Source organism: Acinonyx jubatus, chromosome C1 (assembly GCF_027475565.1).
Source record: "Acinonyx jubatus isolate Ajub_Pintada_27869175 chromosome C1, VMU_Ajub_asm_v1.0, whole genome shotgun sequence".
Lineage (NCBI taxonomy): Eukaryota > Metazoa > Chordata > Mammalia > Carnivora > Felidae > Acinonyx > Acinonyx jubatus.
The window spans coordinates 33,919,864-33,946,735 of NC_069381.1; the positions used below are offsets into that span (position 1 = coordinate 33,919,864).

At 43.2% G+C, this 26,872-nt stretch overlaps 1 protein-coding gene across 4 annotated transcripts in view; it reads left to right on the top strand.

Moving 5' to 3' along the window:
* The window catches only part of ST3GAL3 (ST3 beta-galactoside alpha-2,3-sialyltransferase 3), a 198,573-nt gene that overhangs the window by 68,355 nt on the left and 103,346 nt on the right, over nucleotides 1-26,872 (top strand). For 2 of the 4 annotated variants that reach the window (XM_027059410.2, XM_027059412.2), the window contains exon 3: nucleotides 14,224-14,271. The exons of the other annotated variants lie outside the window; for them this stretch is intronic. In XM_027059410.2, coding sequence (XP_026915211.1) covers nucleotides 14,224-14,271 — 48 coding nt within the window. The remainder of the gene's footprint in view (nucleotides 1-14,223; nucleotides 14,272-26,872) is intronic. 4 annotated transcript variants of the gene reach the window in all.

The window sequence follows — 26,872 nt, forward strand, 5'->3', positions numbered from 1 at the left end:
TTTCTCCTCGAGGATTTTGATGGCTGCCTGTCTTATATTTAGGTCTTTCATTCATTTTGAGTTTATTTTAGTGTATAGGGTAAGAAAGTGGTCCAGGTTCATTCTTCTGCATGTTGCTGTCCAGTTTTCCCAGCACCACTTGCTGAAGAGACTGTCTTTATTCCATTGGATATTCTTTCCTGCTTTGTCAGAGATTAGTTGACCATACGTTTGTGGGTCCATTTCTGGGTTCTCTATTCTGTTCCATTGACCTGAGTGTCTGTTTTTGTGCCATATTTATAGAAATATTTTTAATTTTTTAAAATGTTTTATTTATTTCTGAGAGAGAGAGAGAGAGAGAGAGCGAGCATGAGCAGGGGAAGGGTAGAGAGAGAGGGAGACACAGAATCTGAAGCAGGCTCCAGACTCTGAACTGTCAGCACAGCCTGACATGGGCCTGAATCCACAAGCCACAAGATCATGACCTGAGCTGAAGTCACACAGTTAACTGACTGAGCCAGCCAGGTGCCCCTGATAAATTATATTTAGATAAATAATCACAAAATAATGTAAAGTAGTATCTAGTCAGGCATTAAGTAGGATATGGTAAAATATGAGTCACCTAGGTTTCTTTTTTTTTTTTTTTTCAACGTTTATTTATTTTTGGGACAGAGAGAGACAGAGCATGAACGGGGGAGGGGCAGAGAGAGAGGGAGACACAGAATCGGAAACAGGCTCCAGGCTCTGAGCCATCAGCCCAGAGCCTGACGCGGGGCTTGAACTCACGGATTATGAGATCGTGACCTGGCTGAAGTCGGACGCTTAACCGACTGTGCCACCCAGGCGCCCCGAGTCACCTAGGTTTCTAATAGAGTCTTCATTGGCCCTATTGGTAGATCTATGACAAATAGGTTAGAGAACTAGATCAACTAGATTTGAAGCCCCAGTCCAGCCTCAGTAGTCCTGTAATCTTGTGCAAGCTAATTTAGTGTTTGTTCTTATTGAAGTTATACGTGTGCATAGTTCAAAAAGACAATTCTACAAGACTGGTTACCAACAAACATGAACCAGAAAGAAAGCACTCCCTCATTTCCACCACTACTAGATTTCTTATCCAGGAAGCATCCAATTTCAATTCTTCCAACTAATCTGTTTGGTATTTACCTCCAAACCTGAGAGTAACACACTTATATTGCCAGTTCTTAATATCTCTACTTAGGGTATTATCTATTGGCTTTCCACAATGGAAGATGAAGATTTAGTACTCTATCACACTCACTGTTTCTCCACCACAGATAGGAAGTCCATCGTCCCATTCTCCTAATATAGTTAGAACAGCATTCCATCCACATATTCTGACCATGAAAATGCTATTCATAGATAACAAGATTACTGTTTTTTTGCTGCACATTTTGTTTGCTCTAAAGTCCATTAACAGTCTTGCCTTTTGTTTTGCTTAGTTTTCTGTGTATTTATCTTTACTTCAATCCTAAACTGTTCCTTAGCTGTATGAATCTGTTCTCCATATGTTCAAACACATTAGGTAGTGTATCAGTTCCATTTTGTTGAATAAATCTCTCTTGGAGGCTTTGATGGGCTGTGTTTTGGACTGTTTCCTGTTTATCGCTGCTGCCGAGCTATGATCTTGGAGTCAGCCTCTACCATCGTCTTCTTTTGGTGTATCTTGTTTCATGGATCCCATTTTTTTTCATGTTCTTCTTTATCTAATGGGACACATCTTCTAATAATTTCCCAAGAAAGGATGCATAAGAAATAAATTTTTGAGACCTTGTCTGTTTGAAAGCGTGTGTCTTTAATCTCATTCTTTATTGATAGTATGGCTGGGCATAGAATTCTTGGTTAGAAACTATTTTCCCTCAGTGTTTTAATGATGTTGCCCCACTACATTTAGGCTTTCAGTGTTCCTATTGAGGCATCTTATGCCATTCTGATTTTTTATTTGTATAAAACCTGTTGTTCTTTCTGGAAATTTGAGTGTTCTGAAGTTTCTTGATGCTGTACCTTGGTGTGGAGGGTTATTTTCATACTGTGCTATGCACTCAGAGGTCCCTTACACTAAAACAAAACAAAACAACCCCTCTAATTATGGAGGTATTTTATTATTTCCTTCAATATTTTCCCCTCCCATTTTTTTTCTCTTATTTTCTCTTCCTAGAACTCCTGTATTCAGATGTCATGTCTCATAGACTGGTCTTCTAATTAAAAAAAAAGCAAACCCAACTTTTCTCTCCTGTTTTCCATCTCTGTCGTTTGCTCTACATTCTGGGAGATTTCCTCAACTTATTTTTCAATCCTTCTTATTTCTGCTATCCTGTTTTTAATTTTCAAGGGTTATAATTTTCTTTTTATTCACTAACTGTACCTTTTTGAAAAATTGACATCGTTTGTTTTATAAATAAAATGTTTTCTCTCTGAGGATTTTAATGATTTTTCCCCCTAAGTTTTCATCTCCATGTGCATTTTCTGTTTTTCCACACTGTGTTTATTTTTCAATTGTTTTGGTCTCTGTGTTTACATTGGATACTTTCTCCTAATGTCTCATGATCTCAGCCCATACTTAAGAGTGTGGTGTCTTGTTTTTAGTATTGTTTGCTCTCCCACTTCCTGTGGTACCCAGTGCCCTCAGCAACTGAGCCTTTGGGGAGTTCTGTGGGGTATTTCAGGTTATATGCCAGCTTTCCCCACTACTAGGATAGGATTCAGCTTTTTGGGGTTTGCTGAGTTAGTTCTGTTTACCTGCTTTCCAACTTCAAAACCTTTATTGCTGGTGTCTCTTCTTCTGTTTTCTTTGTCTTTGTGTATGTCTGCTTTTTTTTTTAATTTTTAAATGTTGATTTGTCTTTGAGAGAGCAAGCGGGGGAGGGCAGAGAAAGCGAAGACACAGAATCTGAAGCAGGCTCCAGGCTGCGAGTTGTCAGCACAGAGCCTGATGCGGGGCTCGAACCCATGAACCACGAGATCATGACCAGAACCAAAGTTGGACGCTTAATCGACTGAGCCACCCAGGTGCCCCTGTGTACTTCTGCTTTACAACAATCTTTTATGTCACTTTGAGGGGTTTGGAAGGGAGTGGAGGGATGTGGGTACTGTAAATCAGAGTGCAGCAAACTGTAGTCTCTGTACCACATCCAGTCCTTGAGTTTGCAGGGCACCAGGACTAAAGCTTTCCCATGCCCCTGAAGTTCCAGACCTCATCCTCCATCTCACTCAGTTGCAGCACGTGCCTAGTTGTGTTCTCATTCCAGCTTCTTCTGTTGCACACACAGATGTCCAGCTTCCCATCCCCCACCCGCCTAGAGGCAGTGAGTAGTAGAATTCCAGCTACTGCCAGATTTTCTGGTCTCCCTGTGGGTGCTGATGCCCCAGGGGGTGTCCTGCCCTAGATCCTTAGCCAAGCACCTTTTGTTTCCTGGATGATATAGCAGTTTCTTCCTCAATTTCATGGTGACTCACTTTTTAAAAATAGTCTTTGATGTGTCAAAGCCTTTTTTTGAAAGTTTAAACAGATTGTATTGACGAGTTCCCTTTCAGTCACATGCATTTTTACCTCCTGAAAGAAACCCTAATATATTAATTAGGCCTGATTTTAGCTTCCTGAAACCACACACCCCTTACTTTCAATGCTTCAGTGCTTCTTCTAAGCTGTTCGCACTCTACCAGCATAGCCTATAAGGTGACCTATAAGGTCATCTAATGCAAGCTTAAACACCATCTCCTCCACATTCTTACTAGGTTCTCCCAGCAAAAACTCTGCCTTTTGCATCTGAACTCCTACAGCAAGTTCTCTATATTCTCCTCCTGATAGTTTGTAAACACTTCCATGGCAGGGGCAGGATCTTTTCCTGCAGCCTTTTTTTTTTTTTTTTTAAAGTTTATTTATTTATTTTGAGAGAGAGAGAGAGAAACGCCCAAGCAGGCTCTGCCCTGTCAGTGTGGAGCCCGATGTGGGGATCAAACTCATGAAACCGTGAGATCATGACCTGAGCTGAAGTCAGAAGTTTAACCGTCTAAGCCATCCAGGCGTCCCTTCCTGCTGTCTTTTGAGCTTAGGAAGGACTCAAATATGTTTGATAAATTAATGAAATAAATCTAAGGAGAAACTCCCTGAAATAAGTCTACTGTATCAACAGCCTCTACTTACTCACAGCCGCATCTGCATTCTGATCGTTGTACAGAAATTGTTCCCACCAAGGTTGCAGATGTCTTCGCAGGGAACAATTCTGCTGTATCTTTTCATCCACTCCTTTCTTCCACCTCTTTGCCACATTTCAGCATTCCTTCTTGTAACTGGTTGTCACCTCCTCTGGCTCGCCCTGTCCCGCTACTCCTGTCTCTTTAATTATTTCACTGATTTCTCTCCCATAAACCACATTAATGATTGTGTTTTATGTTCTGTCTTCCGACCTCTTTCTCTGTATCTTCAGGAATCTCATTTACTCAGGTCTCGTTTGGGAAATTGAGGGACTAAGACTAGGGGTTAGAGCCCTCCCCCCAGGATCTAGGCAATGGAGAATCTACAAGAAAGAGCCGTGTGGCCATTAAAGTATTAGTGCCGCTGATAGACCAATAAAGCCCTAAAGTTGAGGCTCTTCCGTAAAGCTAGATTGGAGAACACAGCTTAGTCCTAAGGTCCGAGTGGGGCCTTTTACTTCTGAGAGTCAGACCCTGTGGGGTAAGTTGTGCTTGGAGCAGGTCCAGCCTGCTGTCAGATCCACACATTACACCCAGTCATCAGGAAGGCCAAAAAAAAAAAAAGAGAGAGAGAGAGTGCCCCAGGGTATTAAAGGGTGAGGACTGGAAGGTAGAGGAAGTGAGCCCACTCATACTATAGATGGCTCTGCGATAGCAACAGGTATGGAAAGGAGAATCTCAATTATAGGATTATAAGGTAAGCTTCAGAGGAACTGAGGAAAAGCTGAACTCTAAAGGTCTAGTGGAAAGGTGATCCATGGCACAGTCAAATGCCATAGAGAGGGCACTGGAAGAACATTCTGGATTTAAGACCGCTCTTTAAGGCATCTTTTTGCCCTCAATGGCTGGTCTGTGGCTTTCACTCTGATCTCTGCCACCAGCGTGGGCCCCAGGGCCCAGCATCAGGTCTGGCCCATGGCCTCCCACTCTTTGCTCTTCTTTGTCTGCTTGTGTCTCCCCAACTCTCTGTGCTTCCCAGTTCAAGTCTCCCAAAGGCAGACTCCATCTGCCTCATAGATGGATGATGATTGGTCTTTGGATTGGCTGCCCCTGGGTCAGGTACCCACTGTGGTCCAGCCGTCAGTGGCCAGAGGAGGGGCAGGGTTGTGCAGTTTAGATGAAGGCCATTCGCAATCAGGCAGCAGTCACCATCTGTTTGCCCCAAGCCCCAAATGTAGATATAATCCACCTCCTTCCTCATCTCTCACTCTTGTCCCACCAGTCACTCGTCCCGTAAAGTTTTCCTTTTGTTCAATATTTAGCATCCATCCTTTTTTCTCTTCCTGTTGCCCCTGCCTTGGTTCAGGCTGCCATGTCCTCTCTGGAATGAGAGTTCTCCCCATTACCGATCTCCCTGCCTTCAGTCTCTCTGCCCTAAGCTGTCTTTCATTCCCTTGCCAGAATAGTCAATTTCGTTCCCACATAGCAAAGTTTATATTTAAAAAATAAATCAGATTATGTTACTCCCCTGGTTTAAGCTATTAAAACACAATGCAGACTTTTTCTGTGGCCTCCTACACAGGGCCTCCCAAGGATCTAGTTCCCGTCTTCCTCTCTGACCTCATTGCCCACCTCCTTTTATTTTCCATGGTCTGCGTTCCAACAACTGCCTTCTCCCTGTTCCTTAAATGTACTAAGATTGCTGTACTTCCTTCTCCTTTGGCCTGGAGCTCTTTTATCCCTTCATCTTTTCTTGGCTGGCTCCTGTCTTCAGGTCTTGGCCCCTGTGTCACCTCCTTAGAGAAGCCTTCCCAAAACACTTCCTCTGGCAGTGCCTGTACTTCAGTCTCGGTCACTGTCACATCACTGACTGTTCCTCATACCACTTACTCAGTGTCAGAAGTTGGTTTGTTCGATCGTTTACTCCTGTTTTTTTCCGGTCTCCCTGCCTAAAACATAAAAGTCTTCGAGAATAGGAACATTCTTGTTCTTGGCTTACCGTTGTATCCCTAAGTCTGATGTGTAGTAGTTATTTAATAAATATCTGTTAAATTAAGAAACAGTGAGTTATTTCCTTCATTACTCTTATTTCTATCCTGGTGTATTATACTTAGCTTTTTATCCCCAACTTTATTAAGAGCTAATTGACAAATAACATTGTGTGAGGTCAGGGTGTATGATGTGATGGTTTGATATATATATATGTATTTGTGAAAGAAGGCAAGTTGGCACGTCCGTTGGCTCACCTAGTTACCTTTGTGTGGGTGTGCCTGTGGTGAGAACATTTAAGATCTACTCTCTTAGCAAATATCAGGTATATAGTACGATATTGATAAGTATCAAATGCTTAGCTTTGTATGTGTTAAAAAAATTTTTTTTAACGTTTATTCATTTTTGAGAGATAGAGAGAGACAGAGTGCGAGTGGGGGAGAAGCAGAGAGAGAGGGAGACCCAGAATATGAAGCAGGCTCCAGGCTCTGAGCTGTCAGCACAGAGCCCGATGTGGTGCTTGAACTCACTGACTGGGAGATCATGACCTGTGAAGTTGGATGCCCAACTGACTGAGCCACCCAGTGCCCCAGCTTTGTATGTTTTGTTTTTTTTTTCAACGTTTATTTATTTTTGGGACAGAGAGAGACAGAGCATGAACGGGGGAGGGGCAGAGAGAGAGGGAGACACAGAATCGGAAACAGGCTGCAGGCTCTGAGCCATCGGCCCAGAGCCTGACACGGGGCTCGAACTCACGGACCGCGAGATCGTGACCTGGCTGAAGTCGGACGCTTAACCGACTGCGCCACCCCTGTATGTTTTTATTTTACCTGCTTGCAAGCTGTTTGAGGGGACAGTTTTTTTTTTAATTATTCATTCGTGGATCTCTAGCGCTTACACATGGTAGATAGCAGAAGATACATGTTGAATCTGTACTGTGCCAGGTACTACCTGAATATATAGCTTGTTCACATCATTTGAGCTTTGGAAGCCCCTCCAGTGCTAGAAAGACTGAGCTCCATTCTTCTTCATACTCCTTTTATCCACTTCAGAAACCAGACACAGGAAACATCTGACTACAATAAAAGATTTCCAGTAAATTCTAGGTTTCCTCATTGAACAAAGTCATACACAGCAATGCTCTGTTGTACCTGGGTCTGGAATTCTATTTGCTCACTTGTATAGTGCACCACATGGCTGCCTCTGGCCTGGGAGCCAGGAACAGCTGGAGCCTGGGCTGCTTGAAATAAAAATGACATATTTGTTAGCCTGAGAGGGAGCAGTCTGGATATTCTTGCTCTGTGTCTTACAAAAGAAACTTCTTGATTTGTTGAATACCGAGTTTCCCCTTTAGCTGCCACAGTGTAGTGTATGTCTGAAGTGATCCTCCATCCCTTAGAATAAATGCAGACAACAAATGACCAAACATTCTCAAGTCAGTGCCTTTCACGTTCAAAGCAAAATCCATGAAAACTCACACAAAACATGAATATGTCACTAACTTCCTCCTGCAATTTCTGCCCTGTTACTTGTACCTTCCACAGTACAGACATGTGGTGTTGGGAGCATTCCACCAACACTCTGACTTTTTCTTTCCAGGGGGTCTCTCCTCTGCTCACTGCTTACTCTTTGCATACCCTAATCATACTTTATTTTTATTTTAGGTTCCAGTGAACTTGCCTGTCTTCCTTGGCTGCAAGGCAGAGACTGTCTCTTACTCGGCTCCCTGTCTCTAGTATCTAGCACTGGGCCTGGCACATAATAGGCATTTGATACTATTTGTGGGGGAGGGGAGAGGGAAGAAAAAAAAGTCCAGTCTATTTAGGAATTTTTGTAGTTGAGCTAGGAATTGATGTCACGGAGATAATATTTAAACGGCATGAAATACAAGGATGACCTCAGTAACTACAGGGAAGAGCTGAACAGCTTTTGGGCATGCATGGAAAAATGAAGGCAGTCAGGAACCTTCCATCATTTTGCTTTGGTACCAGTGAATTAGAGGTTAAAATCCTACAGCTGGAGTAGAGTTCTTTTTTTTTTTTTTAGTTTTTTTTTTTATTCTGATGATATAAGGAATACATGTTCACTGCAGAAATTTTGCAAAAGCGCAGAGAAAAACTATCACCTGTAATTCTTTTACCCAGAGACAGCCACTGTTAACATTTTGTCTCGTTTCTTTTGAGGGTTAGTTAAATTATCATCTTTTACTTAATTTCTAAGCCCTTTGTCTTTGTTTAGATCGAAAAGTTTAAAAGAGATTATTTCAAGTCTGCTTGTGAGTACAAAGAAGGTAAATTGCAATTGGAAAAGTACTTGTCAACTGCAATAAAAATTTCAGATGCTGTTTTTATTGTTGGTCGTGCGGGCAGTCAGCACCTCAGGAAGCTGGGCCTAATCTTCTCCAGGTGACTGCAGCCTCTAACCTAGGAAGCTCCCTGCCACTTTTCTTATTCTGATTTGTGCACATGTTTTTATCTTCCTGGGAGGAGGCCACACTTGAACCCCCAAAACTTCACTGTCCGGGGACAGTTAGGTCGACTTGAGTCGAATGAGAATCTGTATGCAGAATGGATTCCCTCCCCGCTGCCCTGTCCTCCCAGCTTGTGAAATACCACTTAGATAACATCACCTTTGGAAGCAAGCAAGGACATTTACCGGTTTATTCCTTTGTTTAGGAAGCATCTTGACCACTTTCTGTGTGTCAGTTACTGAGCTAGGCATCACAGCCTCAAAATGAATAAATATTACTTGTCCTCAGGGAACTTGAAACGTTTAATAAGAGAAAAAGAAAAAAAAAAGAAGAGAAAAAGAGAGGTAACCAGGGATTACAATAAATGACAATAACAGTACAGTCTTGGCCTGAAGGAGAAGATGAGCAGAACTGACCAGAGAAGGCGTCAAGAAGTGGGGATGACTGAGTTGGATCTTAATGAAAAAGTGGGAGGTTTTTGCATGCAAACAGGCAGTGAGCACAGTGTGTCTGACATGTGAAGAAAAGACGGTGTATGCCTCTGGGGAAATGGAGGTAGTTTGCCATATCTGGAACATAAGATATATTAAAAATGGCAAATGAGAGAAAATGAAGGAATGTCAGAGCTTGGACTTTATCTTCCAGGCCGTGAGAACCCTCTGAAGGATTTTTTTTTTTTTTTTTTGGAATTTTTTTTTGCCTTTTCTTTTTTTTTAATTTTATTTTTTAAATTTACATCCAAATTAGCATATAGTGAAACGATGATTTCAGGAGTAGATTCCTTAATGCCCTTTACTCATTTAGCCCATCCCCCCTCCCACACCCCCTACAGTAACCCTCTGTTTGTTCTCCATATTCATGAGTCTCTTCTGTTTTAACCCCCTTCCTGTTTTTATATTATTTTGTTTCTCTTCCCTTATGTTCATCTGTTTTGTCTCTTAAAGACCTCATATGAGAGAAGTTATATGATCTTTGTCTTTCCCTGACTAATTTCACTTAGCATAATACCCTCCAGTTCCATCCACGTAGTTGCAAATGGCAAGATTTCATTCTTTTTGACTGCTGAGTATTACTCCATTGTATATATATATACCATATCTTCTTTATCCATTCATCCATCGATGGACATTTGGGCTCTTTCCATACTTTGGCTATTATTGATAGTGCTGCTATAAACATGGGGGTGCATGTGTCCCTTTGAAACAGCACACCTGTATCCCTTGGATAAATACCTAGTAGTGCAATTGCTGGGTCATAGGGTAGTTCTATTTTTAGTTTTTTGAGGAACCTCCATACTGTTTCCAGAGTGGCTGCACCTGTTTGCATTCCCACCAGCAGTGCAAAAGAGATCCTCTTTCTCCACATCCTCGCCAACATCTGTTGATTTCTGAGTTGTTAATGTTAGTCATTATGACAGGTGTGAGGTGGTATCTCATTGTGGTTTTGATTTGTATTTCCCTGATGATGAGTGATGTGGAGCATCTTTTCATGTGTCGGTTGGCCATCTGGATGTCTTCTTTGGAGAAGTGTCTATTCATGTCTTTTCCCCATTTCTTCACTGGATTATTTGTTTTTTGGGCGTTGAGTTTGATAATTTCTTTATAAATTTTGGATACTAACCCTTTATCTGATATGTCGTTTGCAAATATCTTCTCCCATTCTGTTGGTTGCCTTTTAGTTTTGCTGATTGTTTCTTTGATATGCAGAAGCTTTTTTATCTTGATGAGGTCCCAGTAGTTCATTTTTGCTTTTGTTTCCCTTGCCTCTGGAGACTTGTTGAGTAAGAAGTTGCTGCGGCCAAGATCAAAGAGGTTTTTGCCTGCTTTCTCCTCGAGGATTTTGATGGCTTCCTGTCTTATATTTAGGTCTTTCATCCATTTTGAGTTTATGTTTGTGTATGGGGTAAGAAAGTGGTCCAGGTTCGTTCTTCTGCATGTCGCTGTCCAGTTTTCCCAGCACCACTTGCTGAAGAGACTGTCTATTCCACTGGATATTCTTTCCTGCTTTGTCAAAGATTAGTTGGCCATACGTTTGTGGATCCATTTCTGGGTTCTCTATTCTGTTCCATTGATCTGAGTGTCTGTTCTTACGCCAGTACCATACTGTCTTGATGATTACAGCTTTGTAATACAACTTGAAGTCTGGGATTGTGATGCCCCCTGCTTTGGTTTTCTTTTTCAAGAGTGCTTTGGCTATTCGGGGTCTTTTCTGGTTCCATACAAATTTTAGGATTGTTTGTTCTAGCTCTGTGAAGAATGCTGGTATAATTTTGATAGGGATTGCATTGAATATGTAGATTGCTTTGGGTAGTATCGACATTTAAACAATATTTATTCTTCCTATCCAGGAGCATGGAGTCTTTTTCTATTTTTTTGTGTCTTCTTCAATTTCTTTCATAAGCTTTCTTTGGTTTTCAGTGTATAGATTTTTCACCTCTTTGGTTAGATTTATTCTTAGGTGTTTTATGGTTTTTGGTCTCTGAAGGATTTTAATTAAGAGTAAAGCCACAGTGAGGCATACTGTTTAGAAAGGTCATAAGGTCATCAGGGGTATAGGGGCACCTGGGTAGCTCAGTCAGTTGGGCATCCGGTTCTTTGTTTTGGCTTGGGTCATGGTCTTGCAGTTTGTGGGTTCAAGCCCCACTTTGGGCTCTGGGCTCATGGCTCAGAACCTGCTTGGGATTCTCTCTCCCTCTCTTCCCCTCCTACAGTCTGTCTGTCTGTCTGTCTGTTTGTCTCTCTCTCTCAAAATAAATAGAAAGAAAGAAAGAAAGAAAGAAAGAAAGAAAGAAAGAAAGAAAGAAAGAAAGATCATCAGTGGTATAAAGGATGACGGAAATGGGCCACATCAGAGGCAGGGGTATGGTTAGGGGCTATGGAACAGTTCTAACAAAAGCAGATAGATAGATGTCCAGAAAGGGGAATTTACAGAGACAGAAAGTAAATCAGTGGTTGCCTGGGGCTGGAGGTGAGAGCAGGGCAGGACTGTAAATGGACATGAGGGATCTTTTTGGAATGATGGAAATGTCGTAAAATTGCGTGTGATGATGGTTACATAGCTCTGCAAATTTTCTAAAAATCACTGAATTGTACATTTAAAATGAATGAATTTTATAGTATGTAAATTATACCTCAGTAAAGCTTCTTTAAAAAAGAGAGAGAAAAATAAGGGGCTCTCTTCTAGAAGAGCTGTAGCACTGAGAGAAGACAGATGTGTGAAATGTTGATAAAGAAGAAGAGATTGTAAAGTGAGACATTGATTTGATCTCATACGAGATAGGACGGTCACCTATCTGATCAGCCAGGTGTCCTAACTGTGCTTCTGCATCTTTGTGAGAAAACTTCAACCCTACCTTCTACTTGGTAGGTTTCACAGCATAATGGATCTGCCCTTAATTGGAAGCACAGAATGTCTGCCTCTGGACCCTTATCAGAAACCATATCTGTTGGCTCTCTGCCACCTTGTTCTTTGTAAACATTTGGTTTTAAGACATAATATTTATGAAGCATCTGTGATCCATTTACTTCTCTAGGTACTGTTATTCAGCAAATGGGTAAATTTTTGTTTTATTAGAGAGAGAGAGAGAGTGCATGCAAGCAGGGGAGAGGGGCAGAGGGAGAGAGAGAGAGAGAGAGAGAGAGAGAGAGAGAGAGTCCCAAGCAGGCTCCATGCTCAGCGTGGAGCCCGATGCGGGGCTCAATCCCACAACTGTGGGATCATGACCCGACCTGAAATTAAGAGTAAGACGCTCAACCGACTGAGCCACGGTCGGGCCCTTCAGCAGATGGTTACTTCCCGGTGTTCTGCTGGTAATGTGCCAGAGAATAAAGCAGGTATAGTGTCTGCCCCTCGTGGAGCTGATAGTCCAGCAATGGGGACATTAATGATTTATCATGTGTTGGGTTTCCTTGTGCAGTAAGAGAAAATGACCTCAGCCTGAGGTCAGAGGATATGGCTGGGGTGGGGGTGTGGCTATAGACCCTGGTCCTATATACATCCAGCTGGCTTTCCTTGGTGGTGAGTGAGCCTTTTGAATATGATCCCGTTTGAGTCTGGGGTTTCTGGGGTTATCTTGGGCCTTATCTCAGTGTTCCTTATAATAGCTTTTATTGAATTATGCATTGGCTTTATTCCATCATTTTGTATGAGCTCGCATTGTAAGAAATAGCCATACAAGAGTCACGCTTATGTATTATAGAAATGTTGTAGAAGTTACAGCCTTTAGCGTCATATAGGATCCCCTTTTATTATTAGGACCCACAGGAGAAATTTCTTCCTGATGACTCATATTTGCTTTTATATTTTGGTCTTTTAGTCGCCCCGAAGCACCCTGCTGCATCACCCTTCAGGTCTCCACACAGGTATTCTCTCTACCTGGAATGCCTCATTCCAGGGGTTTGTGGGGTTTAACCCTCACTTATCCCTCAGCTGTTAGTCCAGGTGTCACTTCTTCAGGGAAGCCTTCCCTAACCAGCCCCCAGTCCCCTTCCAAACTCGGTCTGATTCTTTTTTTTTTTTTTTCATTTCTTTTAATGTTCATTTATTTTTTGAGAGAGAGATACAGCGCGAGCAGGGGAGGGGCAGAGAAAGAGGGAGACACAGAATCCGAAGCAGGCTCCAGGCTCTGAGCTGTTGGAGCCCGATACGGGGCTCGAACTCACAAACTGTGAGATCATGGCCTGAGCTGAAGTCAGACGCTTAACTGACTGAGCCACCCAGGTGTCCCTCGGTCTGATTCTTAGTAGAGATATTCAAAGCACTCTGTTTCACTCAGACAATTTTTAGTTGGGTGATTTGTTGTTTGGTAACTTTTTTTTTTTTTTTTTGTCTCTTAGACTGATGTCAGGGAGACCTGTGAGGGTAGAGACCATGCCCTTTTGTTTGTGGCTGTATCTCAAAGTCATAGCATATTGTCATGCCCAATAAATATTTGCTGACTGGTCAAATGAATGAAGGTGCTATGGGTACTAAATCTTGTGACTGTTCATTTTCTCCTTTCCTTTGGCAGTTTGGGAGCTCAGGCCTTCTTGATTCCACCTGTGGCATATGCACAGGTCCTCATGGCATGCGTTTTGTGCACTAACATTTCCCGGACTATGTAATATTTTTCCTTTCTTGACTTCTTCATTTTTTAAAAAATTCCAGTGTGTCCTGTAAATTCCTGTAGGCCATTTTAAGCCCTTCTGGGGAAGAAATAATAAACAAATTGGGTATATGAGTAGGAAAAGAAAGGGAGAAGTCAAAGGGAAATGTTAGTGCCTTTAACCAGCTGCAGAAGAGTTTTCTTTTGCATTGTTTTAATTTTATTTTCATTATAAGAAGGGGGAAAAAAAGTAAATTTGTCCCCTAGTTTTGCAGGAAATGCCTGTGAAGAATTCGAGGCCTGTCTCTGCCCTGAGACGTTCCTCCCAGTGGTGGGAGGCTAGGGGCTGGGCTCCGTAGGGCCTCCTGGCCCAGTGGATGGGTGGGCATGGGCCTGTGGAGGCTGTCCATGCAGCTGAGTTCCAATCCAGTTGATTTTCCCTCATGGGGGAGGGTTTGGGCAGAGTCAGTGGGAGCTTGTTTTTTTTTTTTTTTTTGGCTTTTTAACTCTAGCAAGGAGAAAGAAATGAACTTGTCCTCTTGTGTTGCAGATTCAGTGGTTCTTTCCTTTGACTCCGCTGGACAAACACTAGGCGCAGGTACCAATCTTCCCCCCTCTGTCCTTTCTGCACTCAGCACTTGGCCACATTTGAAGTGGAGCCTGGTGAGGTGGGGGAGGGGGGGTCTCTGGGAAGGGCAGTGGGATATCTCAGGATTGTGGGAAAGTCTTACGAAGCTTTTCTGGAGACTTGTGGTCTAAGAAGTGGGATGTAGCATCTAGAAGACTCTGCCAGTTGCTTAAAGAATTTGCAGTAGATGCTCCCTCCTCATTCAGATCCATCCAGGTCCATAGAACAGGAATCTGTTTCCTGAGCACAGATTGCGGCCTAGAGGGTGGGGCAGAGGGCATTAAGAGGCTCGGAGCTCTGGGTATGTTGGAGTAGATAATTATCCGGGCTCTCCAGCAAAACCTTAGGCTGAGGAGAGTGTCCCGGCTTCCTGCGGACATACACTGTTGCACGTTTGCACGCACATCCCATGTACCCCAATACACACCTCCTCCAGGGTGTGCACTTTACTGTGTACTTGTGCCAACCCACGTGCATGTCATCATGCTGCCTCTCTTCCCTGTGTCGAAATGTGGGACCCACAGATGGACATACAAGTCACCTTTGACACCAAATCACTCCGGCTCAGTGGAGCTTGGCGGTGAGCAGAAAGAGACGTCGTTTTGATTCTTCACCTTGGCTGACATCACGTTCATATGGGAGCCCCAGGACGACTTTCCTTTGTGAGAAGAGCATCTCCGGGCATCAAGCCTGCATTTCTAGTTGGAGATAGTGGGCCTTGGTGGTGGGTGCTGCCTGTGAACAACAGGGAGACTTTGCTGGCCTGCTGAGGGCAGTTAATTGAAGCCGTGTAGCTGTCCTTGAATGCAGCAGATTGGTGTTTCACAGAGCAGCCCTGAGGCTTTGGCAGTTGTGGCCATGTGGGCAAGGGGAGAGGTGAGTTCAGAGACTATAATCACTGCTACCACTGCTTACTAAGGGCCTACTATGTGCCAACACTGTGGTAGGTGCTTTATACACATTGTGCAAGGTGGATAGTGTATCTTTGATTACAGATAAAAGAAACTAATGCTCCCAAAGGTAAAGTAACCTGTCCAGGACCACTCTTATCTGTCCACCTCTAGAGCTCATACTTTCTCCCTTGCTATCTTGCTCTTTCATACTTTGTATGCTTGAGGTATACTCCACTCAAATGCTGAGACAAGAGAGATCACTTTAAGATAGAGTGGACAGACAGAAAGTTCTTAAATAGACACAAAAGTTGTGTCTGCTGCTATAGGAAAAGATCGATCGCTTTTGCTGTATTAAAGTTAAGAACTTCTCATTCACCAGGAAGACACCATTAAGAGAATGAAAAGGCGATCCAGAGTGAAAAAAAGATATTTATAACATGAACAGCCAACAAAGGGTGTGTTTCCACAATAGAGAGCTACAGAAATCAACAGGAATAAAGAAACAACCCAGTATCAAAACAAGCAAAAGGCCTGAGTAAGCACTCCATGAAAGAGGAAATCCAAATGGCTGATAAACTTATGAAAACGTGTTCGGTTGCATCGCTGCCTAGGGAGAGACAAATTAGGATTACCTTGAGATACCACTGCACATCCACCAAAGTAGCAAAACTTGAAATGCTCCATATTCCAGTGTTGGTGAGGATGTGGGACAGTGGAAACTCTGGGTCTCCACTGGTCAGAGGGTAAATTGGTTACAATCCCTTTAGAAAAGACTATGTAGTATCTAGCACAATTTGAATATACACATACCTCATGAGCTGGCACTTCCTCTCGTAGCTATATTCCCTACAGAAATGGATGCGTCTGTATGTACCAGGATATATGTACAAGATACATGGACAGGAATCTCTCTCATTGGCTGCAGCTAAAGGCCTGGACAGGTGCATTTAGTAGCTATTTGAGGACTCTGAAATATAAAGAGTAGTAGGCAAATTGGGGGAAGAGACCAGAATTAAAAGCAATACCATGCTGGCAGTGAATTTTTCATTTTTTCCTCTGGTATCCCATGTCCTCAATGCAAGGCCCCAAACCCAGCAGTGCCTGTTAGGGGACAGCCAGAGAGAATTCCAGAAGACCTCTAGTTATGGCTCTGGGGCGGGGACAGGGCTCTGAGACTCAGATGGAGGGGGAAATTCCAAAGGTTGGTTTTATTTTCCTCCCTTTTCCCGCGTGCCTTAGACCGCAGGCAGCCCCACTATAGTGGTGGTGGTACCGCCTGTGACAGCAGTGGGGTCGCCAAGCACCTAAAACTGAAAAAGGGAGATGTTCCTCTCTGATCAGAGGAGCTGTAATCCCAGGATGGTGGGGGCAGGGGGTGAAATCGGTTGCTCTTTTTCCTCCGCCTTCCTGCTGCTTGGGCCCAGATCTGGATGCCTTTCAGGAAATGTGAGGGAGAAGGCAGTAACTAAGATCTCAGCTGTCTAGCCAGAGGTCCGAGAGGGGGAGGCCCGACGAACTGGAAATCACCAGGAGAAAACAGGGAAGAGCTCAGGAAAGCAGCCCTTAAAAGTTGTTTATGAACAGCTAACCGCTGAGCTGTGCACGCACACATCTGATTCTAGCAAACGCCAAAGACTCTGAGAAGTGGTCCAAGGGATAGACCACTGACTGAGTCCTAGACTGGACATTGGGTGGTGTCCACAGAGGACCCACTTGAGGAGGCTTTGAAAATGGAACTGGCATTGAAACTATAACCTATGGAAGGCTGGTCAAAACTTGCCACCTAAATCCAACCTGGTTGAGAGTCTGGTAAAACAAAAATGTCAACACTCTCCACTGGATTTAAACAAGACCTAAATGTTCATAACCTCATATTCAAAATATCCAGGATACAATCCAGAATTAATCATCATGTGAAGAACCAGGAACATCTCAACACAGATGTTGGAATAACCAGACACTTCCTTTAAAGCAGCTGTTATGAAAATGCTCTCCAAAATAAGGGCAAACGGTATTGATGCAAAAAAGATAGAAACTGTTAGCCACTACCCCCCAAAAAGGAAATAAAAAGGAACCAAATGGAGATATAAGAAAAAAAATGCAATAGTTGAAATTTTAAAAACTGAGTGGACTCAATAACAAAATGGAGATGAAGAACAAAGAATCAATGACCTTGAAAGGAAAGCAATAGAAATTACCCAATATGAACAACAGGAAAGAGTTACAAAGTTGAGCAGAGCCTCAGTGACTTGTGGGACAACACCAGAAGGTTTGCCGTCTGTTGTTGGAGTCCCAGAAGAAGAAAGTGCAGTGCAGAAGAGATACTCAAAGAAATAATGGCTAAAACTCCCCAGGTTTGGTGCCCACCTGGGGTTTATCCTAGAGATGGAAGGCTGGGTCAGCATTCAAAAGTCACTCAATGTAGTCCACCATGTTCACTGTCTAAAGAAGGGGAACCGCATGGTCATGTCAATTGGTGAAGAAAAAGCATCTGACAAAGATTCAGCATCTACTCGTGACAAAAACTCTCAGCATGCTTAAAAGGGAACTTCTTCAACTGGATGTGGGGCATCTACAAACAGCCCACAGCAAACATCATGCTTCATGGTAAAAAACTGTTCTCCCCCAGAGATCAGGAACCACTCCTAAAAGTCCCAGCCAGTGTGGTGAGGCAAGAAAAAGAGACAACAAGAATATAAATTGGAAAGGAAGGAATAAAACTGGCTCTCTTCATAGGTGACATGATTGTTTACATAGAAAATCTCAAGGAATCTACAAAAAAAATCCTAGAACTAATAACTGAGTTTAGCAAGATAAGAAAGAAGATCAAAATGTAAAAAAAAAAAAATTATATATGTTAGCAATGAATAATTGAAAATAAAAGATTAGGGGTACCTGGGTGGCTCAGAGGGTTGAACTTCTGACTCTGGATTTTGGCTCAGGTCATGAGCTGTGGGATAAAGCCCTTTGTGCTGTGCATGGAGCCTGCTTAAGATTCTCTCCCCTCCCCCCTCCCACCTTTGCTCTCTCTCTCTCTCTCTCTCTCTCTCAAATGAAAATAAAAATACATAAATAAAATAAAAAAAATAAATTAGCAGTAGCCCTCCTCTCCCCAAACCAAAATAGTTACATATAAATCTAATGGAATGTGTGTGGGATCTGTGTGCTCAAAGCTGTTCCTCTCCCATGTTTTTGTCCCCATCTGCCCAAGTGTTCAAGCCACAGACCTGGAAACCTCTTTGATTGTTGCCCCTCCTCTCCCTTTCTCACTTTTTCTGTCTTCACAATGTGTTCTTGTCTAGCCTTTTTCCAGCAGCTCTGTCCAAGGTACCATCTTCTCTCCCTTGGATAAGGAAATATCTACTGGTCTCTCTGCTCATTTGTCGTTTCCCAGTAGTCCATTCTCCACATTGTAGCCAGAGTGATCTTTTAAAATGTACATCAGATCATATCTTGTTCCCACTGAAAACTCTCCATTGACTTCATGGTACACTTAAAATAAGACCCAAACTCCATGACCTATAGGGTCTGACTTGCTAGCTCCTACTGTGGTTTCTCTTGAGTTTTCTCAATGCTTAGTCCATTTTGTCCCTCTCTGCCCTCAAGCCACATTGGCATTCCTGTGAGTCCATGAATATGCCAGGCCCCTTCCTGCACCAGGGCCTTTGTACTCCATGCCTCCTGTCTCTAGAATGCTTTACTCCTGCTTTACATGACTGTCCAAGGTCTGTGTTCAAATGTCATTCTGCAGAAAGGCCTTCTTGGATCACTGCGTCTAAAGTAGTCTACTCTCTTGACACCCAGTCCTTCTCTAAGAGAGTTTGTCTTTATTTCTTCTTAGCACTCATCCTTCCTTCAAATTATCTGCTATTTACTTGCATACTGTCAGTCTCCCCCAGTAGAATTTGGCCAGGGACCTTGCCTGTCTTGTTTATCACTGTGTCCCTGGTACTTAGAACAGTACCTGGCATATAATAGGTGCTCAGCAAATATTTGTTGAATGAAAAGTAGGAAAATGGAAACCATAATGTCCATCATGTAACACATACTTAGGGATTACATAAGAAATGGCACATCCGTATGGTGAAATGGACTCCAACAGCCATTAAAAATGATGCAGTCTTATATTTATTGACACAGAAGACATTAGGGATATTGTTGAGTGAACAAAACAGGAACAAAGAACATGTATATTGAGGCCACATGTAAGTAAAATTATATATGCACGTTCACACATGTATTTATGGAAAGAGATTTCTGTGAAGGTAGTCACCAAAACGTTTGAAGGTATTAACTTTAGAAAATTGGAATTTCAAATGGTGCTTACTTCATGCTTTCAAAATCCAAATGTAGGGGCACCTGGTGGCTCAGTCGGTTGGGCATCCTGCTTCAGCTCAGGTCATGATCTCATGGCTTGTGAGTTTGAGCCCTGCATCGGGCTCTGTGCTGACAGCTCAGAGCCTGGAGCCTGCTTCAAATTCTAAGTCTCCTTCTCTCTCTCTGCCCCTCCCCGACTTGTGCGCGCTCTCTTTCTCTCTCTCTCTGCCTCTGTCTCTCTCTCTCTCTCTCTCTCTCTCTCTCTCAAAAATAAAGAAACTAAAAAAATAAAATGAAAATCCAAATGTAAAAAACTTATATGGTAGCATGTGTTAACCCTACAACTGGGGAAAAAATAAAATTATTTTTGTTTGGAGAGAGGGACTCTGTCTTATTTTATATAATAACTGCTTGGTGGTTATTTGTACTTCTCTACCCTACTAGGTGGTAAGCTCCATGAAGTTTAAGATACAAACTGCAGAGTGAGCCATTTTTTTTCTTTTTCCTGCCCCAGCTGCTCTTTTGACGTGTTTTCCACCAAAATTCTGCTGCAGCTTCACGCAAGATGCCCTGACATGGTCTGGACACGCTTGCTATCATGAATAGAATTGAATTCACTGCATGCCCTGCTCTGGACACTGGACATTGCTATTTCCCCAGGACAGAGGGAAAATGGGTACATGACCCCTTTGCCTCCACTGGCTGGGCTGGGGCTTTTACCTTCCAGGGGAGGTTCCACTTTCCTTTGTCCCCGGGTGTGTCACAGCTGTGCTGTGCTCAGAGGGAGCGTGGTGCAGAGTCACAGGAGATCGGGGCTTATCAGGAATTTCTTGCGAGGCCCTCTCTGCCCCCATGCCGATGTGCACCCATTTGAGGTTGGATTTCAGTGTGTGAACTTCTAAGTTATTTTACTGGGTCACTTAATTTAGTCTAGGTCAGTGAATTTTTCTGTTTATTTTATGATACTGCTTTTCCTATTTTAGTTTGTCTTTGATTAATTGATCCTCCATTGTGATTCATTTCCCTGACTTGAGATGATGTGGGAGCTGTTTGCATTTTGGCCAGCCCCTCTCGGGCCGTGGTTAACTCCTATGATTCACGTGGGGGGCAGCAGCAATTACTTAATGAACATCTGCTTTGTGCAGAGCATAGGGACAGCTGGTGGGAATTTCTGGCGGTCCCTTAGAATGAAAAAAGGAAGTGGGTCACTGGAGACCAAAAATGCCAGCAGCACAGTTGGCTCGCAACATGCACCTGTGTTCCCAGAAATTCCATTCTGGGGCTCAGTGGCCTGCTGATGAGGCTAGAGTAGGATACTTGGCTTGGGGAACTTTCAGGGAGGTCTCCCCTCATTCTAGAAGAGGATCTCGCTGAGTCATGCAGTGCTCCCAGCTGTTTACACGTGAGAGAGAACAGAGGCTGAGAGTGATACTAATTTGTACACCATGCTGAGATAAACAGGAAGACACTGTGTGTAAATCGGGCATTGTGAAAGCATTCATAACTTTCTTTTTTTAAATGTTTATTTATTTATTTTGAGAGAGAGAGCAGGGGCAGAGAGTGAGGGAGAGAGAGAGAATCCCAAGCAGGCCCTAAGATGTTAGCACTGAGCCTGAGGTGGGGCTTGATCTCACAAACCATGAGATCATGACCTGACCTGAGATCAAGAGTCAGATGCTTAACTGACTGAGCCGCTCAGGCACCCCAAGCATTCATAATTTTCTTTTCGGAATTATGAACAAAGTGAAATACAAAGTATTACGGAATATATTAAATGTTGAATTGCTATAAAATAAATATTTTCCAAAATTTTTTAAAGTTTGTTTATTTTGAGAGAGCGAGATAGGCAGGGAGGGGCAGAGAGAGAGAACCCCAAGCAGGCTCTGCACTGTCGGCACAGATCCCAGTGCGGGGCTAGAACTTACAAACCATGAGATCGTGACCTGAGCTGAAACCAAGAGTCAGACGCCTAACCGACTGAGCCACGCAGGTGCCCTAATATTTTTGGATTTTTAAGTGAAAAGCTTGAGCTTGTTTCAGTGTTCATAAATTTTCATATCAGGGTTTAAGCCTCAGAGGTGGCCAGTTTTCATAAATGTTCCATATATGCTTAAAAAGAATGTGCATTCTCCACTCAGTGGATGTAAGGTAGTCTATATCAGTTCAAATTTATTAACTGTTCGCTCAAATCCTTTGAATTCTCACTGATTCAGAGAGCCTGGTTTTTCAGTGGTTGTGTTTCCCATTATGATGACAGGAGACTTGTATATTTCTCCTTGTAATTTTTGTGAATTTGGCCTTTTAGAGAGAGAGGTTTCGTCACTAGGTACATACACATTTGAGTACATAGCCCCCTTTTGTTTATGTCCAGTTTCTGAACCTTTTAGGAGTTTATGTGAGCTCAGAACACTGACCTACTCCTTTGGAATGGAAATGGAAGAGTTAATGGTTAATTTCAGAGACCTGAGTCATTTGAAAAAGCACCGTGTGCATTCACAGGTCTGACTTGGTACAGGTGCAGGAGGAGAAGAGCAGATATTTGCATTATCCATGCCACTTCCCACCTGGAGCCAGGCAAAGGACACACATGTGCTCCTCGGCCAGGGGGTTTTGTACTGCTGAGCTTTGCAGCCTGGCTAAGGCAGGCAGCCCAAACCACCAGACTAAACATCTCTCCTTCACTGCATAGCTGTGGGCTTGCTGCTTTGACACCTGAGGAGAGAATACCTTCAGGTGCTGGGGGTGCTGTATATGCACATCAACCTACATTATGCCTGGCTGACTGGTGAGTCCCAGAGTCTTCTGTACTTACTACAGATTTGGGATCAGTGGACTGTCAGTGAGGCCCAGGCTTTGCTGCCAACTTCCCCAGATGTGAGTTGACGCTGAAGAAATGCTCAAACTAGCATTTCCGTATTGTAAAACTGAATTCACATGCAACTTCAAAAACACATTCATAAACAGTGAGATGCTCTGTGATCTGCAGATTTGCCTTGTGCAAACCCGATGGTAGGAAGCTCTGCTCCTATGTCCCAGAGCATTATGCCTCGGCCTTCCTGATTGCTTTCTCTAATTTATATTTCCTGAACACTAGACTTAAGCTTCCCTGCCAGTCCCGGAATTCTGTGAGGAGCTGGGCACAGATCCAACCACCAGTACCAGCTTACGAATATGAGAGTGGGGTGCTTGTTGGTAAGATCCCCGGATGTGCTGGAAACGGGCAGTCGGAAGCCTCAGAAAGTCTTTGTGGAGGAAGTTAAATTTTAGGCTATTATAAATGCCGGGAGGGAATTAACCTTGGCAAGTGTGGAGTCCTCAAAAGGGAACCCCAAAGTAAAAGCCAGAAGCCGATACAGAGGAGGAGTTTCCCCAGAAGAGCAGGGCAGCCTCTGCATAAGCAGAGGTGACTGTGATGCAGTTATCTGTAGGGCTGGGAGCAGAAGTGGCCAGAGCACTGTAAAAGGTGGTGGGCTAGTGACAGATGAAGCCACTGATGCCACCATTGTTACGCTCTTAATGTTGCCCCCTTGCAAAGAGTGGAGGAAGACAAAGAATCCAGGTCTTGGGGTTACTATTAGGCTCTCTTGGTCATTAGGTCACTCCCTTCATTCTTCCATTTGCTTAGCACATTTACGGAATACCGCCTCTCTGCCACACCCCATACGAGGGGCTAGAGATACAGATACATATAGTTAGGATTGTTTAATTGCAAGCAACAGAAATGGAACCCGGCTAGTTTAAAAGAAAAGGGAATTTACTGGAAGGACACGGGTACCCATAGAATAAAATTAAGCATCAAACAGCCGGCCCTCAGAAAGGACACAAAGGGCAGTGCCAGGAATCTAGATTGCAACCAGTGGTCCATTTTTTCAGCATCCTGTTTCTCTCCCCAGTGCCACGCCGCTTAAGAGAGAAGGGTCCGGCTAACCTAGCTGTTGTTGAGTGCCCCCACTCTGGACAGGCAAATCCCACTGACAGTCTCATCACTTGCCTGCTGTAGAAGAAAGGCAGTTCCTTAAAAGAAATTCAAGCGACTTGTTTCCAAAGGGAGGCAGAAGTGCCGTGAGGGCAAGTAATCGTTGATGCTCTAATGCTGCGTTCGAGGAGCATGTAAAAGTGGGCACATCCGAGGCAGGAGGGTCAACAAATGCTCTTCTGAAAGAGAGTACGTTTGAACTACAGTCTAAAGGATAAGCAGGAATTAACACGAGTAAAGAGATGAGAGCACATTTCAGGCAGAAAAAAGCTGCTTCTACAAAAGAGTCCTATGCCGAGGGAGCTCACGGCTTATGCAGAGAACTGAAGAAGGCTGGGATGGCCTGAACAGCAGGCACAGGGGGCAAGATAGTGGAAGATGGAGATGGAAAGGTAGCTAAAAGCCAAGCCATGAAAGGTCTTGTGGCTCTACAAGAATACCTGTTAGATTTTGCTTCGTTGACAACCAAAATCTTGAAGGATGAGTGGGTGTTTGCCAAGTCAGCAGGCTGAGGGAGGGCATTACAAAGAGAGGTAACGTGGTCTGAGTAGCTCTCAGGCATAGAGGCTGCACACAGAGGAATGACGGAAGGTGAGGCTAGGGAGACAGGTACAGAGTGAGAGGTGGCTGTGTGGTCTAAGCAACAGTGCAGATGCAGCAAAAGCAGTGGCTGTGGTTTAGGGAACAGGATCTGTATTTAGAAATGAGAGAGAGTATACCAAACATGTCTGTCTTGAAGTACTGAATGGCAATGGCACTAGCAAACAAAACAAAACAAAACACGTGGCTGGGGAACAGGGTGCACATAAATCTGATTTGTGGCATTCTGAGTTTGCGGTGACTGGATCATTTAGGAGCAATGTGTAGGAAAGAGCCAATGTGGAAAGGGGTTGGGAATAATGTTAAAAATTTTTTTTAATGTTTATTTATTTTTGAGATAGAGAGACAGAGCATGAGCAGGGGAAGGTCAGAGAGAGAGAGGGAGACGCAGAATCCAAAGTGGGCTCCAGGCTCTGAGCTGTTGGCACAGAGCCTGACACAGGGCTTGAACCCATGGACCGAGAGATCATGACCTGAGCTGAAGTCGGACGCTTAACCAGCTGAGCCACCCAGGCGCCCCAGGAATAATGTTTTAAGTGAAAGGAAAAGCAGGTACAAAGGGCTGGAGATCATAGATGCTTAGGAGGCAAATAAAATAGTTCAGTTTGGTCAGAGCATAGACTTTGGCAGGGGCAGGGTGGCGGTAATATAGGGACTCCAAAAGTAAAGTTGGAATGGTCACTGTAGGTCAGATCCTGAAGGACCTTATGAATCAAGAGACTGGGATTCGTTCTTAGAACAGTAGAGGCTGTTCAAAGGTTTTAAGCAGGGTTATGACATAACCATGTTTGTCCTATAGAAAGATAGCTCTGATCACATCAGGAAGAATCTATTAGAGGGGGACAAGACAGGAGGCAGGAAACCTAGCAGTAATCCAGATGAGAGGTAAAGCTGGCTTCTTAGAGAACAAAAATGAACAAAAGTAAGTGGGTTGGAGATCCATTTAGAAGATGAAATTAAAAGGACATGGTAATTCAAGCACTCCGATGTTTATAGCAGTGTTATCTACCATCGCCAAATTATGGAAATAGCCCAAGTGTCTATCAATTGATGGATGGAAAATGAAGATATGGTGTATATATATACAATGGAATGTTAGCCTTAAAAAAGAATGGAATCTTGCCATTTGCAAGGACATGGACAGAGCCAGAGAGTGTTATGGCAAGCGAAATAAGAGATAGACAAATACCATATGATTTCGCTTACATGTGGAATTTAAGAAACAAAACAAATGAGCAGAGGGGAAAAAAAAGAGAGAGAGGCAAACCAAGAAACAGACTCCTAACTATACAGAACAAACTGGTGGTTACCAGAGAAGATGTGAGTGGGAGGATGGATTAAATAGGTGTTAGGGATTAAGGAGGGCACTTGTTGTACTGAGCACTGGGTGGTGTATGGGAGTATTAAATCACTATGTTGTACACATGAGGCTAATATTACACTGTATGTTAACTAACTGAAATTTAAATAGAAACTTTTAAAAAACGGACATGGTAATTAAATAAGAAGGAAACAGAAATCAAGTAATTCTCTCAGGTTTCAAGCTTGGGCAGCTGGGTGAATAGTGGTACAATTCATTAAGGTAGGGAATACAGGAGGAGAACCAGGCTCTACAGGTATGTGAGTTCTGTGAATGTGAACTCTGTGTGGGGCAGCCTGAGTTTCAGGTGTCTGTAGGAGGTGGAAATGTGCAGCAGACAGCTGAATATATAAGTCTGGGACTCAGGAGAGGGGTTGGGCAGGAATGAGAAGTTGGGTTTGGGTGCAATGGAAGGATCGTTGGGCAGGCTAACCTGAATAGTTGAGTGGGGTGAAGTCTACCCTGGATAAGGAAAAAGCAAAGAAAGAGGGAAAACAACAACAACAACAAAAACCAGACAAAATATATGAAAAAATTTTTTCTGATATTGAACAATAGGTAGCACACGGCACTGGTCTCTGAAAGAAGAGGAACAAATGAGGTTAACCCTATAATTGTCCAAGCTAACAGCCTGGATGGAGTTTCCAGATCCCCGCACAGGGAAGAAGAACCCATACAGGATCCTAGAGTCTTCCTAAGAGGAAACAGATTTGAGAATTTGAGAGAAAGGCTGCCAAAATTCATAAGTACCAAAGAGGGAAGAGCTGCACACAGAGAGAGCTCTAGAGATCTGTAGAGGGTCCCCTTAGACTCACTACAGTTCACACAGGGCTGGGAGTAGCGGTGAAGCATCATAATACATGGGCATCCATGGCACATTCAGAAGGGCATTGCCTTAGTCGTGGGGCAGAGTTAGCAGTGGTGCAAAATTAGCCCTAGACGAAAGTCCACTTTGCCTCTCATCTTAATCCTACAAAGCTTGAAAGCAAGCCTTGAAAGGATCTAACTGTTTCCAAGTAATTTAACTGCACCTCAAAAATAAATAAAGAATGCACAAATATTCTGTGCTCAGCAAAGTAAAATTCACATGGCTGGCATCCGGTCAAGAGTGACCAGGCTCACCTGAAGCTACTATAATACTGTATGTTAACTATTCCGGAATTAAAATTAAAAAGTGTGTGTGTGTGTATAAAGAATGACTAATTCAGAAAAGCATGAAAATACAACCCATAATGAGAAAAAAACAATAGAAATAGGCCTAGTGATAACACCAAAGATAGAATTAGTAGGCAAAGACATTAAAACATAGTCCATATCTTCAAGAAGGTAGAAGAAAGCATGAGACTATTAAGGAAAGACATACAAGATACGAAAAAGAAATTTAGAGGTGAAAAAATAGTGTTTGAGATGAAAACTATACTGAAT